The 16,963-nt window shown below is 39.0% G+C and overlaps 2 protein-coding genes across 6 annotated transcripts in view; one reads left to right on the top strand and one right to left on the bottom strand.

The window, feature by feature from the left end:
* The first annotated feature begins 859 nt into the window (after positions 1–859).
* RNF113A (ring finger protein 113A) lies at positions 860–5,713 on the top strand. Its single transcript, XM_072414561.1, has 10 exons — positions 860–1,224; positions 1,866–1,942; positions 2,560–2,667; positions 3,180–3,287; positions 3,464–3,573; positions 3,660–3,766; positions 3,981–4,070; positions 4,270–4,363; positions 4,696–4,802; positions 5,582–5,713. Exons 1-10 carry the CDS (start codon positions 1,128–1,130, stop codon positions 5,650–5,652), a joined length of 969 nt encoding a protein of 322 aa, XP_072270662.1. The 5' UTR covers positions 860–1,127; the 3' UTR covers positions 5,653–5,713.
* A 370-nt stretch (positions 5,714–6,083) lies between these two features.
* The window catches only part of STRADA (STE20 related adaptor alpha), a 17,215-nt gene continuing 6,335 nt past the window's right edge, over positions 6,084–16,963 (bottom strand). For all 5 annotated transcript variants that reach the window (XM_072414556.1, XM_072414557.1, XM_072414559.1 and 2 more), the window contains 9 exons: positions 14,722–14,827; positions 13,772–13,893; positions 13,484–13,592; positions 12,693–12,816; positions 12,170–12,341; positions 11,558–11,662; positions 10,875–11,107; positions 10,496–10,538; positions 6,084–9,956 (listed from right to left, as the gene is read on the bottom strand). In XM_072414556.1, the coding sequence (XP_072270657.1) occupies positions 9,804–9,956; positions 10,496–10,538; positions 10,875–11,107; positions 11,558–11,662; positions 12,170–12,341; positions 12,693–12,816; positions 13,484–13,592; positions 13,772–13,893; positions 14,722–14,827 (1,167 nt within the window). In that variant the 3' untranslated portion in view covers positions 6,084–9,803. The remainder of the gene's footprint in view (positions 9,957–10,495; positions 10,539–10,874; positions 11,108–11,557; positions 11,663–12,169; positions 12,342–12,692; positions 12,817–13,483; positions 13,593–13,771; positions 13,894–14,721; positions 14,828–16,963) is intronic.

Genomic DNA, 16,963 nt, shown 5'->3' with positions numbered 1-16,963 from the left:
GAGTTTATGTCCCGGGATGGGGTATTAGTAATACTCTCAGGTCACATCCCCCCCACCTTTGGTCGCCATGCTTTCTTCTCTATCCAAATTTCACTTGCTAGCATATAGGCACTAATTGGCTCTTTGTGCTGCTTCTTCCTGTACCAGCCTGAGCTCCACCGTATGGCAGATTGCTATTTCCAAGTCATGTTCAGATCCCTGCACTGATCACATATACATTTATTGATGTGATCAATACAGAGCTTTGTCCAATATATTTGCCTTGTATGTATCCATATGGTACAAAGGTATATGTACCTGGTGTGCACAGCTCTTTATGGTGATATATTACAGACAATTTAGTGTACAGCGCTGTGTAATATGTTGGCGCCATATAAATCCTGTTTATTAATAATAATAATAATAATAAAAGGAGGTGAAATATAATCCTACCAGACTCCCCTGTGATCTCTACCTGGCTGTGCAGCTATAAAAGTCACTCTGGTCTGCAGGTTGATTGACAGCTGCTCTGGGAGAGGTCACATGACCAGCGACTGTGCGCAGCCATAGGATGAGGGGGGCTCCGGGGCTCCTCATTGTTACTCTATAGCAAGAGTATAGCCAGGTTTGTCCCCACAAAACCTCATGTAATGAAATCAGTAAGATTTTTTTTAAAAATGGCAGTACTGACCTAACCAACCAATCATTACGCCTTGTCAGGGGGAGTGGGGGGTTCCATGACGCCCTGCGCTTACAGGAAGTCTTCTTGGGCACAGGACGTCCTGTGGTAATATGGTGTTACTGTGCTGCCGGAGAGGAAGTATTACAAAGCTTAAGTGCAGCCATTGTATTGAGAAGTATGGCACTGCTTAGTGACAGCATGTAGCCAATGAAGCAGGGATAGAAATGACAGTCCTAAGCTTCTAACTTCAAATACAGCGATGCCATTCAAGTGTTTGTGTGCTGACAGGTCCACTTTCCATAGTTTGCCGCGCATTACCTCACAACATGCAATATTCCTGGCGACCACACGGTGTCACCCTGTCTTCTCACATGTTATCTTTCCTTTATGACCCTTCTATCTTGTTGCCTGTCTCTATAACACAGTGACGTCATCACCGAGCGGCGGACGGAGCAGCTCAGTGAAGATGGCGGACCAGGAAAAGAAGAGCCCAGTGTGCAGTTTTATGTTTAAGAAGTCCACCCGGAAATTCGCCGGTCGGAAACGCAGGGAAGAAGACCGAGGTGAGTGAGGCTTGGTGGGGACCAGGCGGCGCGGTGCATTGTGGGCACTTAAAGAGCCACTCTGCCTACATTTAAAGAGACATAATAATGGAAGTAGATTCTGATGGAAAATGAATATACCATAATATAGTGACCGCTGACATACTTCGAAATAAAAATGAAGGCATTGTTTGCAATGTTATGAGAAACCTCCTTTTTTTTAGTTGATTTGTGGTCAGACTAGAAAGTATGAGAGCAGAATATACATTTCAGACTTAACATATATAATATACGGCCTCACATTCTTCTCCCTGTTCTTCTACAAAGGCTGGGTGTGGGTACTTGCAAACTTTCCATTGATTGGCACAGTCTGGTCATGTGTCTACAAGAGATCACATGACCGAATGAGCACCTTGAAGTTGCTGCGAGTGAATGTGCGGAATTGCTGCACCCCATATCACCGCCATCACCAGCAAAAAATATATATTTTATCAACCTGGGAATAAAAAGCATGGTGACTTCTAAATATGAATTATAAAATAAACCGGCGTTGGTGTCAGGTGACAATCATTCAGTACACCTATAAAGTTTTAGGAGTCCCTTTTAATTTATCAGGGTCACGATGGAGAAGTTGTGCTCATATGGACGTGTTGTCTTTGCAGAGAGCAGTGAAGATGACGAGGGAGTTTCTGTGGTCCGGAGGAAAAGGAGAGAAATCGTCAACCCTATGGTGCAGAAGGTAAGGGTTACAAGGCTGTAGTCACGTCCTGTCTACCTACATTCCACTGATGGACAATGGTAACAGTAAGTAATATCCATCAGCATGACCATTTGTAGTCACCACCAGGACAATTAGGTAACAATGCAAGACGGGGACAAAGCCAGTAATCTCTCGGCACCCTGGGCACACCACCCTGCTGTATTTAGGGGTTACTGAAGAATCACAATACAGGGGCTGCCACCCACCTACATTTTGGGCCTGGGTTTAACGCGTTGTCACCTTATAGCATAAAGACCTTCATGGCAGGACCAGCAGATATTCTTATTACAAGCTGAATATTAAAAAACATATGGATATAAATGGGTTGAGAGAGTTAATGGTTGGGTTTACATTACCTATTGTTCGAGCACTTTCCTTTTCTGTCTTTAATATAGGCAAATATTTCCTAACTACTGATGAGAATAGTGAAGAGGTGTTGTTTTATATGAACCCATGAGATGGTTCTCCCCATGATAATGGACGGTGTCTGGTGGATTTGGGCCACCAATAGTGTTTGCCGTAACAGATTCCCTGTGGTAGCCATATTAGGGGACATACGTTAGAACCGTGTGACATTGTACTGTCTTCTTTTTTAGACAAGACAAAGCAACAAGGAGGAAGAGGACCACAAATCAAGCAGCAGTGAAGAAGAGAAGGTCCCCACGAATTCCATAACAGTGTCCTATAAATCTACAAGATCGGCGGTAAGACGCGTCACCTGAATAGATTGACCCCCCACCCTCTCATTTATTGTTCCTTGTCTTTTCTTTTAATTCTAGGTGTTAACGCATTATGGCAACAATATTTTATCTTTAGCAAACATAGTTTGTGTTACTGAATGTCTTTTTTATGTGACATTTAATATGACAAACATTATGGTGATGATTTATATGCCAGTGTTTCATCTGGGGATTCCTGTAGGTAAAGGGTGGAGAGATGGCACTGACAACAAAAGAGCTTTGATATTAATGATTTTATTTTTTGATGTCTCGCAGACCTGTAATACATTGCTAGAATTGGATTGTTATTGTTTTAAAGGCTATAATTCTTTTGTAAAACAAATTGGTCAGGGATTTGAGGCTGGATTAAATGAATGAGTCCCTTGTTTTACATTGTATTGTTCTTATTCTTTTATTCAAAAACGAAATACAATTTTTTAGTTTGGAATTTGCCCTGACATTGAAGAGGTCTTGTTTTATGCGTGTTCCTTTCCTAGAAACCTGTAGGCCCTGATGACATGGGGGCCACAGCCACATATGAGCTGGATACAGAGAAGGACAAGGATGCCCAGGCAATATTTGAGAGAAGCCAGAAAGTACTAGAGGTGAGGTAACATTTGCATTTCACAAAGAAAAGTGGACTTAATAACATTCTGTTATCATATGTTCCTAAAAATTCCATATGTGGACCATTTAGATCATTCATGTTTCAATATTAAAATAATGCTAGCTAGTCATACTGACATGTATCTTTTAATTTTTTTTTTTTGCCTGATGATAGGAACTCAAAGGAAAGGAAGATGACAAGATTTATCGTGGAATGCACAATTACCAAAAGTTTGTAAAGCCTAAAGACACGTCACTAGGAAATGCTTCCTCTGGTATGGTGAGGTATGCTGGTCAATCCCTAATCGCTTACTGTATTGTGTTGACAGTATAATCCTAAATATTGCATTAATGTGTTACCTTTTATACAGGAAAGGTCCAATCAGAGCTCCCGAACATCTTCGTGCTACTGTGCGGTGGGACTACCAGCCTGACATCTGCAAAGATTACAAAGAGACTGGGTTTTGCGGGTTTGGAGGTGAGCCAATCATATTTTAGTAAAGAAAAACACCGAAACTGTGAAGTCTTACATAGAAGGTAATAACTGTATAAAAATAGAATTATACAAATATCCTGAAACCTATGCAGCCTTCTTGCTGTAGAAGCGGCTAAGACTATGAATTTATTTTCCCATCTCTTGTCCCTATAGGTCAGTGACTTTTCATACTTAGCTTTGTTATTTTTCTTTCCAGACAGCTGTAAATTCCTGCACGACCGATCAGATTATAAACATGGCTGGCAGCTGGAGCGAGAACTAGAGGAGGGCCGATATGGTGCCAACGGTAAGATAAGTTTAAAGTGGGGCTTACAATTGTAACATTTCTCCTTTATAGGGTGTTGTGCTCTCCCCTAAAACTTTATTTTTACACAGAATCTATAGATTAAAGGGTGGTTAACACAGTGCAGTTATGCCCCTGTAGGCATATTAGCAATGTGTATAAATTGTTTTTTTTTTCATTTTATTTATCCTGTACTATTCAGATGAAGAGAATTATGAAGTCAGCAGTGATGAAGAGGACCTTCCCTTTAAATGTTTTATTTGCAGAGAATCTTTTAAGAACCCGATTATAACCAAGTAAGTAACCCTTGACAGTGTGCACATCACCGCATTTCATAGAATTCTTCTAAATCTCATACATTATTCACCTTCCCACCCCCTTTCTAAAGGGGTTAATTTTCTTAATTGTGCCACACAGTAAGTATTGCAACCTTGTGGTATCACTTTAAAAAAAAATGCCATTCTTTGTCAGTAAGGAGCATATAATAATTTAAATTTAAATGTTTTTTTAAATGTGCCAGGAGTTCACCATCAAAGCTCCCAGTTTGCCTTATTGCACATCCATGTTTTACTGCTAGAAGTCATAAAAAGTTTTGGATTCCAGTAATAAGCATACTTTTCTTCTTTAGGTGTAAGCACTATTTCTGTGAGAGCTGCGCCCTGCAACATTATCGCAAATCCAAGCGTTGCTATGTGTGCAACACACAAACAAATGGCGTTTTTAACCCTGCTAAAGGTATGTATTTTTGTTCTGTGTTACTAGCAGCCATGGCAGGTTTTTGTAGGAATTGTCTGGTATATTCTCACCATCCTAGTATTTGTTGGTAAGCTTATTAGATGTGCATCACTGCACTAAATGAACATTTGACAGGGTTTTATTCCTTAAAAATATCTTATGATCTAGACAGAAATGGCTGACAGTGCTGTCCTTTTAGTTGAGCCTGGTTTTTACCTTTGGCTAGAACCCTGTCTCTCTCAGGTGGGGGTCACAGTCAGCCTATATCTTATTATTTTGTATAGCTTTTATCTATATGTAATGCTGGCTCTACACATAGTGGATTACAGATTTGGTTTTCAAACTCTTGTTTAAAATGGATCTTTGGACACAATCAAGATTTGTTCCAGTGGATTATCCTTGTATTGAATGAATAGGTTTTCTAATTAAAGTGAAAAAACACAACACTTACCTTTTGCAAATATAAAGGAGTTGGTCCCTCCCGTTATGACACATGCCCAGAGGGAGCAGCCTGTAGTCTTCCTGGGATATGCGATGTATGTATACCAGAATGCTTCATGTATTTACTTCAGTCTCTACTGCCACAGTAGTAAACAAAGAAGCAGAGGTGTTCCCTTTTTATTTGTAATTTATCCATTATATAAAAAAGTTAACTACCCTTTTATATAATGTAAAATATGGTGATGGATCCGCTTTAAATCCTAAACTGTGCATCATCATGTGAAATCTTTGTGAATTTTTAGTTATGAACACTTTTTAATTGCTGCCTTTTTCCCCAGAATTAATTGCAAAGATGGAAAAGCACAAGGCCGATCATGAGGAAAGTGATTCGCCTGAAGAAGAGGGATAATGCCTGTTGGTGCCTGATATATTTTATTTTTTTTTAAATGAATAAAAACTTTAGAAAGACATTTGTTTCTCTTGCCTGAATTTGTCATAAGAAATTCACAACAAGCCCAAAGTGAGGGTAATGTAGGATAATGGGAAAGAGGATACCTCAAAAAACATGGAATTGATAAGACCAGCAAGTGTTAAACAGTTTTCCTGCCAGATAGGGCTATGCTGTGGAAATTTCAGGACCGATGGTCAAATACAAACTCTTTGGCATGTAAAATAGCTCCTATATTTTTTACATGTTTATCAGCTTTCACAGAGTTCAATTTTTAAACTAGTTTCATGTTGTTATTTCTATTGGTCACATTTGAAAATTATAAATTGTAAAATTAAGGCGATTTATTTCCTGAATGAGTGAGGATTACAGAAAATTTAAAAGAAAGAAAGTTTAGGTAAAGTATTTAAAATTTATTCATTTTGGCAACAGAAGGTGTAACAGAGAATATCCACATCATTGTGAAATACACCTGAAGATTTGTTTACAACAGGTTTGTCCATGGTTTAGGCTGTAGACATGCAGAGAGAGTAATAATAAAAAAATAAAAAAAAACAACAAAAACAGCTGAAGGCTTTGTCTAAGGGTGCTGTGTCCGGGTATGGGAGTATTTGGCGTGTTCCACCTACATTAAAAAAATTCTTATGGTACTAGTATATGCCAGACATGGGACTGTACATGAAAACTCATCTCTAGCTTGTGGTGGCTTGTTGTAGTAGTTATTGCTTTACCTGGTGAGAAACCACAGGGATTGGGGTTTGAAATGAGATATTGATGCTGAAAGTTTCCGAACAGAAGGGGACCTTTTTAGTAAAAATATAGTTTTGCCTTCACTTTTCATGAGGACCTTTTACTGTCTCAGACCAAGCACTACCACCCTCCTATTCCCCCACAATCCGATGGAGAGGATACTACAATCTAGAGAGACTAGCTTTTACCCAAGTAGAACCTGTTCCTAATGTTTAAATCTTAGGAGGTCCCTCATCTTTGTATGGCTTAAAATAATGTCCTATACTACTTCCAAAATAGATATCTACAATGTGAACATTATGAGCTGACCATAGAACTTCACCACTGCACATACATTAAACCTGCAAGGGAAGAATCAGCCCCATTGTACAGATGCATGTGTTGGTAGTCATAGGAGGTCCTTATTAAGTAAATGGCTTGATTGTCACTTTGTGCCTTTGAATTCCATCACTCATACTTGCCCACCTATTACTAGAAATGTATCCGACCCCAAGAGAACCGGTACACCTTACAACATGGCTAACTATTACAAAATGATCTTTGTTCAGCAAGCTGATCGAGAGAGCTAAAACTCTACTGCTATTTATCTTTCTAACTTATGCAGCCTAATAAGCTATGAACTAGAACATATCTTGGTAAATGGCCTTTAAAGAGAATCTTCCACTGAGAGATGGTATGCACTACAATGGTGGAATCATTGTACAGAATTCTGATTCCCTGGATATAAATGTGATATTTGGTGTCAGTAGATGCAGTCACACACCTGAAACAATCATACAGATAATTACTGAACACCTGAGCTGTATACTCATTCTGGGTCAGGGGTTCTGATGGATCAGAACACCAACCAGGTAATCTGGATATTATAGAACCAGACCAGCAATGGTGGTTTATATCATCTCTCAGTACTAGGTGTACTTAAATTCCTTTACAATGCAGCCACGGAATACAGGAGGTAAATGTGAACAGCCAATGTCATCTGCAGTGTTACACTCAGCTAGGAATAAACAACTATGGGAAGAAGGTATCCAGCCACAGAAAAAAATAAAAGTGGTCTTACAGGCTAAATAAAATTCTGGTTTATTTTAAGTCTTGATGATATCTGTAATTGGATTTTCATATTAGATGATGTCTGTCCTTACAGATGAAGTCCTTCTACTAGACTTATTAACATTTTTGATGAGACTGCAATTTTTCCTATGTTTAGATTGCACATCATATGCAGATAAAAATTTTTTTGCAGATATTAAATTCACATTTACTGTAATTTTGTAGGGTAGAGGACAAATCTAGGGCTGCATATGTACTACTTTGTGTTATATTTATTTGGAAGCAGTCAGTCCTATTAATCAGTCCTATTTGCCATTGTTAGCAAAGCAGGTAAAAAAAAAAATTACCTTTTATTGCATTTTGCAACCCTATGAACAGTGCCCATTTACCAACAACCCCTGTCAGCACAAATAGAATAGGATGTCATTTGGTGACTTAAATACGTATGCAGGACAAATTATCCATTGTCCTGATCACTGCACACAATAAGTTTCAATGTTGTGGTGCTATTACCCTGGTCATACAAAGCACATCACACATCCACTGTGATTCCTCTAAACAGAGCACCTGCCCTCTAATAGTTTTACAAATTAGACAACAGGACATCTTGCCCATGTGACCCAGCCTTAACTATGTGCTTTATTACCCCCATATATATTTTATTTCAAGTTAAAGGCCAGCTTTACCCAAGAAAAATAAAATTTAAACAGCATTAGGTAAAAAAAAACTGGCTTTACACAGCTTACAGAGAATGGTGAGTAGGTTTTGGCTCCAATGCACCATAATTTAGATGTCACTATGAGCTAGACCCTTACCCACCTTCCCATTGTCTGTTTATGTTACATAAAAATTATTTGAATTTAAATTGTGACCTGCTGAAAGAGAGAAGTCAGCAACCAAAGCAAACTGAAAGATCATGATGTGATAGAAAAGTCCTTCAGAAAAAGCCAGAATTCCTAAGCAACATTGCTAAAATGTCCTTCATGAAAGTCAGCTTGAACTACATTGAGGTGCACATTACAATTAACCTAGAAAAATCACCAAGTTCGCTCATTCATGAAGTGGGAGATCAGACATATTGTATGTTTTATGTCTATCCACTTCAACAGCCTGATCATTTTAAAGCAGATCAAAAACAATGGTAAGTTTATTGTCCCCTACTACAATACAAATTGTAAATCAGTGAGACCGGTCCTTCGGACAAAATTATATTCATTGTAAACAATCAAGAGAAGCCTGAACAGAAACTACAGCAGCCCCTGACGAATGAGCTTCTCCTTGGTGGGCCAACCTCTCCATTAAACTGCCAAATTGTAAAGGTTGTTTTCGATCCTGATAACCATCCAAGACAACACAATGGACTTTCCAGTTAAAATATTGTGAAAAGTCTTGTTGATAACAAATAATATGATTGCTCCCAGTGAAGGATAGACAGGTATATAGTAATAGTGCCAAATTCCAACCAAACTGGGTTGGAGGCCTGTGATGTTTTTGGGATGATGACTCCACTTTTCCAATTTTTAGGGCTAGTACACACAAGCCAATTCATACTTATGATCAGAATTTCAAGCTGATAAAATGACTGAATCTGAAGCATGTTCAATAGCTGATTGATCATAAGCAACTGATATTTTTGTTCAAACGTACATATTGAATGGAAGTAAAATATTGTGTATGAGTAAGTACAAGTTATCTTTCCTGTGGTGCACTGCATGCCCATACCACAATCAGTAGGGATTTATAACATACACATGTATTTTAGATTTCCAAAAAGAAAAATAAGGAGGAACAGCTGGAAAAGTTTGCAGCAGATTGTCACACGTGTACTAGGCCATAAAGCAAGATTTGGGATCAGACTTCCCTCCCTGCTAACAGTAATCCTACAGCTCAATTGTATGAACCTCTGGGTGTACCAGCTTGTATTAATGCCTGCTGCTTTTACACAACACTGACTAGCAGGTGCATGTAACATTTGTGAACAAGCAGGGTTGGGTGAACAGTACTAAAGCCAGATAACCACACTAACTGACGTGTTCAGTGACTGAACAGCACTAAGCAGGTTAACTACATCTAAATACAAGACAAATTCCAGCATAGTGTGCCTTCTCCCAAACAAATGAACAACACAAAAGTTGTGATGAGGCTGTTGAAAACACAAGAGGCAGCTTCTCTGTATGGACTCCTAAGATTTGTGATGGTAGGTTTCCTCATGCACCTCCAATAAGCGAGACCCCCGGGTGGGGGTCAGTGCAGTGTAAACATTAACGGGATTCAAAATCCTTCCCCTTTTCCCCCACTACTCCCTTCTCCCCTTAAAAGTCCCAATCATCCATATCCAACTGATCCATGTTAGATACCAGTCCCTCCAATCCAGGTGGCTCTGAGCTTCTAGCACCCTCAAAGTTGGTGATAGGGGACACTGGACGGAGGAGTTCTGGGAGGGCTTCAGATGCTCTGCGCTTTATCTGGGAAAAGAAGAATCTTTGTTAAATCCAGCATGTCTAGCCCTGCTTTTTTTTAAATGACATATACCCTCCCATTTATTAGGGTGCTGAAGAGATATCAACTTTAAACAGCACCCTTATTTTTTCTTTGTTATTAGATATATATAGCTTATAAAACAGGAATTACACAATCCATCCAGCATTAGGCATTTGCTCATATTCTTGAATATTTTATGTGACAGCTATGTTTATTGTAATCAATGAAAAGCACCACAGTCTTGTATTTTGCCTAGAGATGTCAATAAGCCATTACTAGGGGGAGATTTATTTTATGCATCAGCCATTAGTACTCAGGTAAGAAATTTATTCTGATTGGGGGAGCACCAGACTGGTCAAACTCTAATGGTTTTATAGTCACCATGAAAATATGCAAACAAAAATGTCCTAAAAAAGGTTACGGACCATACAGATACACCTCTTTAAAACTGCAGATATGGCAAACAACTGATCAACATCTGCAGCGTATATTTGTTTTGTCCTAAAACGCAGGGCATATTTACCTGTTTGAAGAAGGAATGATTGAGCAGAGTGCCAGCATTTGGCCTGCAAAAACAAAGAAAAAGATACAAATAAGCATACAGAAAAACCATATAGATGTCAGCGTAGTTGAGGAAAATGCTGGCTCATTTACAGGGTGGCTTATAGCAAAATTTGTACTTGTTCAACAGGTTCACTTAAATGTTAACCATTACCCAGCAGCTCTCCTTGTGCTCTGTTCTACCACCTATAAGTATGTTGGAGCATCTGACTGTCCGGATCTGTCATGCGAGACATTCCTCATCAATATGCCATTCAATAATATACAGGGCCTAAAGCACTCAAAATTCACACTGCAGATGTCTTGCTTTCCTAATTATAGCCACCACCTATGAGGCTCACCGTAGCTCAGGGTTCCTCTGCAGACATTGCTCTACTAAATTGTGAAAGTGTGGAGAGAAGGTACGGTTGTAAGGGTGCATGCTGGGTTCTCCGTTTGATGGGCGACAGGAAGTCCCTTCTCCAATTCCTGAGTCTGCTCCAGAGCGAGAGGTCTTCATGGTGAGCTCAGAAGCGGGAATAGTTGCTGTGTCCAGCAGACAGGGCACTGTGCCATTAAGCTTCTCAAGGAGCATCTAGTGAAGGAAAATAAAAAACACCATATTAGTCAATTATTATCATACTGATCCTCTTTTAAAACAAAAATCTGGGCTGACTAAATTATTCTTTTAGAATCCAACCATCATAATAACATTTTTTATTTACATGTTAAAGGCAAAGGCTGGCTAGAGTTAACCTATAAAGAGTCTGAAGGTTCTAAGTGGTGGAACAGCTTTGCTCTGATCATCATGCAAGATTCTACTGCACATCTGGTTGCAATTCACTTTACATTAAACTAAGCAAAAGAGTTCAGGGATAACATCAATAAGTGTGCATATGGGTTTATTCTAAAACCTGACAAAGATGTTCTGTAATTAAAGTTTGATGTGCTGAATATAAATGCTCAATGAGCAATTGCAATCATGTTTCCTAGAGACTACAAAACGTCTTACAATTGTATCCTGGAAGTAGTACTTTGTCCTTACCTGTGTAGCTGGCATGTCTTTGAATGGCACGTGCCCATTAGCAAGCTCACATGCTGTAATCCCCACACTGTAGATGTCAGATTTGGCATCATACCCCTGGAGGTTCTGTGGAAAATATTAAAATGAAACAATATATAGTGATCAGGGAGTATTTCACCCCCAAAAAGTGTATTAAACGGTATAAAAAAAAGTTAAAAAGCAGCACTGTGTAAAAGATTACACTTAAGTGAACCAGTCAGTTGTCAATGCAAGTTATAGCAATTGGTGTTCTTTACTGTCAACATATATTTACTGGCTTCCCCTGTTTCTCAGTGTTCAGCTGCCAGAAACAAAGGAGTAACCCCTGTATGAGGTAAAATATCATGGAATCATAGCAATAATGTGTATTGTAATAGACAATTGTAGCTCCCATCAGAAGCCTGTGTGATTGGAAGCCACAGAAGGGTATTTAAGAAATACAGAAGTGCCGGAACAAGAGCTATTATAGCTGGATTATCAGGTATTTCTTTAAAATAATTTCTTTAAAATAATTAAAATAATTTCTTTAAAAAAATAAATATATATATATACATATATATACATACTTAAGCATGTACTATATACTGCCTTTACCTGCTGTAAGAGCTCTGGACTCAACCAAGGGAGAACCCTGGAACTGTGCTTGGGAAAGTCGTGGACCACTTTCACACGCTGTCCATGATTGATCATGCTAAGAATACTGCGCAGACCAGAGAGGTACACTTTCCCATCCACAGAAACGAGGATGTGACTGGCCTTTACACTCCTGCAGAAAGAAATTATTTGGTTAGCACTTACAAATTGGGTTACAATGAAAATATCCCCTTCTTTTTGAAAAACAAACTATATATATATTTATATATTTTTTTTTTTGGGGGGGGGGGGTACTTTAGGGTAAAATATTAGATGAGCTTTAAAGTAGGGGGGATAAAAAAAAAAAAAAAAGTGCAGACATCCTCTTCCAATACTGCGTTAATGATTACCCTCCACCCTCAACGGCAGGGCTATGGCCATACAAGCCATCTGGCCAGACAGTAGTTTTTAGAAAAATACACATGCCCCCTTATTTTGATAATTTAATAAGTTACTGAATATGACCCCCCCCCCCCTTTGTTACCTGTGAACGTAACCCATGTGGTGAATGTAATCCAGGGCTTTCAACACTCCAAGCAGGATATAGGCAATTGCCAGCTCACTCATTCCATCTGTGAAATGTGTGCAAATCAAGTCTTTGGCTGACCCTGTCAGGGGAGACACAACAAGACTGTTACCCTTTATGAGTGGGCAAGTAACTACAAAGTCTTTCAAGCATACCAAAAAAGGCTGACATGGTCTAGACCCCTTATCCCCTAATCAAACATATGCTTGAATCAAGCAAATTCTGATACCAGTCAATTTAATCAGTAGAAACAACCAATATACAGAGGCAAAACAGCAGACCGAAGACCTGTTTTGTGTGCCAAAAATACTTGCCCGCTGCACTACAGCTAATTTACTATATTCAGCTGGTGGGAAGGTTTTTCATGTGTCAGTAAATGACAGTAGGCGGAACAAAAATACAAACCGTGTGTCCACATGAGAAGGTAGGACATGTGGTCCACATAAATAAATAGGTTGTGATGAATTGTAAGACAGCAGTTTATTACCAAGAAACTAAAAGGCATGAGGGGGTAATAAATCTCAATAATTAAGTGAAGAGCTACAGGTAACCACAGCTACAAGATGGGCTTTAGAAATTAAAAAGCTGATTACCAATAGTAATGTTTATAACTTACATGATTAGGGAATTAACCTTGTTTATTTGGCTTTAGCTGGTCTAAGTTTAATACAGACATGAGTACACCAATATACAGTATATTTAGTACACATCAACAGTACAGGTTACGTTATCCTACCAAATTCACTCACCGTAAGCCATAAAAGGGGTGACCACCCACAGCTCATTATTGGCTATGAATGTGGCTCTGTAAGGGAGGATGTTTGGGTGGTTGAACAGCTTGGACACATGAAGTTCTGTCTGTAGACAAGAAGGCTTGGTCAGTATTTAGAAATCCTAGCAACATCATCCACCGACAATGGCAACTGGCAAATAAACTTACAGAGTTTGGAAGACACCTGAAATATGCTGTCATTTATCAGCAAATGTTAGATACTGTATAATAGGAGTGGATTCAACTAAAATGGTGCTAAGATTACCTGCAGGAAGGCCACCATATCATTGGTGCAAGACTCCAAATTGATTCTTCTGATACAAACATACTCTCCCGATGGTTTGTATCGTGCCAAGTTTACTGTCATAAGGTCCTCAAATCCTCTCCCTGAGAATGATAAAATATATCAGTAAAACAAATGACTCTCGGCTGTAGATCTAATCCACATAAACCAGGCCTGAACAACTCTCAGCTGAATTCAAAGCTCTATGAATCTGTTTTGCAGGTAATGTTTCTTTCTGTCTACAAGATAAGTTTTGTAGCTTTAAAGCAAAGAGAACCAGTCACCATTAGACATACAGGAGTACACAAGTTTACCCACAGATGCTGCTCTCCCAATCTGTCTGTTGAAGTCCTCAGAAATACTGCATTTTAGGGAGAATGAGACCCCCTTCCCATATTCCTGGGATACAGCCCTCTGGACTGAATGGCCATTAAACAAGCCTGAGTCACATGGGGAAAAGTTCACGATCATAAACCCTGAGTAAGCTCTGACAATGATATGAAACTTACATCAGTTACAATCAGTTCTTATTAGCAAATCATTCTGCCTTATGTAAATTCTAAAAAATTGAAGTGTGTTAAAGCACACTGTGTTGAAAAAAACCTTTCGGCATAGTTTGTATTTAAATATTAAAATAGGAGTGTGATTAGTTAAGAAATTCTTTCTAGATGATCAGAGATGCAAATATTTAGTTACGGGCTGCTGTTCTGGTGAGTTTAGGAACAGTCGTCTCGCTTGGTTTGCGTTTACAGTGAAGTTCATTCCAGTACACAAAATCCAGGTGAGGATGATAATTAAAAAGAAAAAAATGGCAAGCTGCCTCCATGTTGATTTTAACAGTAAATGTTTGGTTACAATATTAAAGACAGGTAATTTATAGCTATTACTACTAAACTACCGCCCAGCTAGCCCCAAACATATCAATCTTTTACCTATAACAGTGAGGAGATCATAACAGCTATTATCCGGAGAGTATACCCCCATGGTGTCCGGACTGCGACAAGACGCTATAGACTCTGCGCTGGCTGCTTCATCAGGCTGAAGAACGGAAGGCAGGTCAGGACATCCATGAAGACAAAAAGAGAAAACAATGTGACAATTAGAATAGAATACCTAACTGATGAGAATGGGGGCAAATTATGTAAACAAGTGCATGGAGTGACAATACAGAAGAGTTGTGTTGTGAATTTTTTCTCAATGGAATATAGGTCACATAAAAGGTGCAACTCCACAGCTGCCATTTGTAATGCATAGAAGACACTGCACTTGCCTTAATAAATTCCCCCATTGACTTTACATTAGTAGAAGAATGGCGGAGATAGCAATACTAAAAGAATGGCTTTTTAAATGATGCTGCACATCACAACATAAGAGACCTCAAAATACAATGATGGTTAATAAAACATTTAACATTTATACCGGTGTGATGTAGACAACAATTAGGTTATGATTTTTGGTTGGAATTAGCAGACTTGGTCTATTCACATACCAAAGGAAATCCTTCCAGTCTAAACTGTCTGCAGCTCCAATGGGAATCCATTAAGCATATACACATGCACATATAATTTGCGTTTTTGTTTTTTTTTTGCTTAAAATAATAAATATTTCTGGGAAGTCCAGTGTTCTCCTCAGCCCCGTTTAAACGGGCGCAGCACCCAGTGCTTTTCAGTAACCAGTCGGCTGTTTTTGCGTGGTAACTGAAGAGTTGGGTCACAATACAGGGGCTGCCACCCACCTACAATTTCTTCCCACCTGGATCAAAAAAAATTCTGGGTTCAACACAGTGATTTACAAATCCATTTCACCTAATATCTAGTTCAGCAACCTGATTTCCTGTGTTATACTCCAGCCTGCTCATTGTATATTCAAACGGCAAAAACTCTATCCAGTGACCAAAGAGTAGACCCAGGAATATGTAATAATAAAACAAAAAATACCAACAAGATATTCCCAAATAGCACATGTATGGAACATAGGTATGACTGGCCAAAATTTCAAAACCTTTCAGAGGTAATAGAGAAGGAGTGGAAGCGAGAAATCTGTATACAAAGTCTTATCACAATCAAACCCACTGCACTGCAAAACACAGAGGACACACCAACTATCTACCCATATAACACTGTTGAATACACAGATGCCTATGACTTTAGCGGCCTCAGGCATGTCATCAGGAGACATTAGTGTCCCAGTGAACCATTGCTAGCTTCTTTTTAAACATCCCAACTGTACAAAACGATACCCAAAAGCTCTACTAATAGAAACAACTAACTGACTAACTGCCCAGAGTTTGCATGTCCTCCCCATGTTCAAGTGGGTTTCCTTCTTGCCACTCTGCTTTTCCCCACAGCCATAAAAACATATATTGGGTATGGTAAGAAACCATCAATTGCCTAAATCCCTTGCCATGACTCTGCTGTTATCATTTATATATTCTTTTTATATCAACAGAGTAAAGTTTTCAAAGTGCACCTGAATTTTCTACTTGAGATGTATTAATTTCTCTGCGCATGCAATGCTTCATGCTTATGTGTAACTCTCAGCATGCAAAACCATGTAGCTATACATCTCACTGGGTGCAATGTTACATGTAGATCAGCAGAATGCAAGTCAGTAACTAAAGAAACTCTAATGGGCAAATGCAGTTAAATGAAAAGAGCCATGGTTTATGATCCTCTGAAAATGCTGACCCTTTTCCATCATTGTTATGGAAAACAGAATGCTGCAACGCCTTAATCTACATACATATTCTAAATCAGTCACTCAAAAGTAAAAAAAAAATCAGAAGTAACATTTTCTGATAGACAAGCAATGCAGCCTCTCATATGACAGGTATCCTACTAGATCAGACACCTATCATTTCCCATGCTTATAAAGAATGGGTGCTTCATGCATTCAAACCCTGGGGTGGAAACGGTGGGTGAATAAGCTTGTATCATTCTAAAGAGACTTTGTACTCTCTACCAAAACCAGCCATTGAGACATAAAGGGCAGGTGGATTGCAGCCAACCATGAAGAATCTGAGCTCCGTATCAACACACACATTGCATACCTTTTAACTTTTTCACTTCAATGCACCCAGGAGCATTCTCTGTGATATATGTCTCCTGATAGTCAGGGGACAAGCCCTATCCAATACCTATCCAACTATGCAATTCCCAGGTCACAAATAATCAG

Source organism: Pyxicephalus adspersus, chromosome 6 (assembly GCF_032062135.1).
Source record: "Pyxicephalus adspersus chromosome 6, UCB_Pads_2.0, whole genome shotgun sequence".
Taxonomy (NCBI): Eukaryota; Metazoa; Chordata; class Amphibia; order Anura; family Pyxicephalidae; genus Pyxicephalus; species Pyxicephalus adspersus.
Note: the sequence above shows the minus strand (reverse complement) of the source record. Positions and strands in the feature narration are given on the sequence as shown.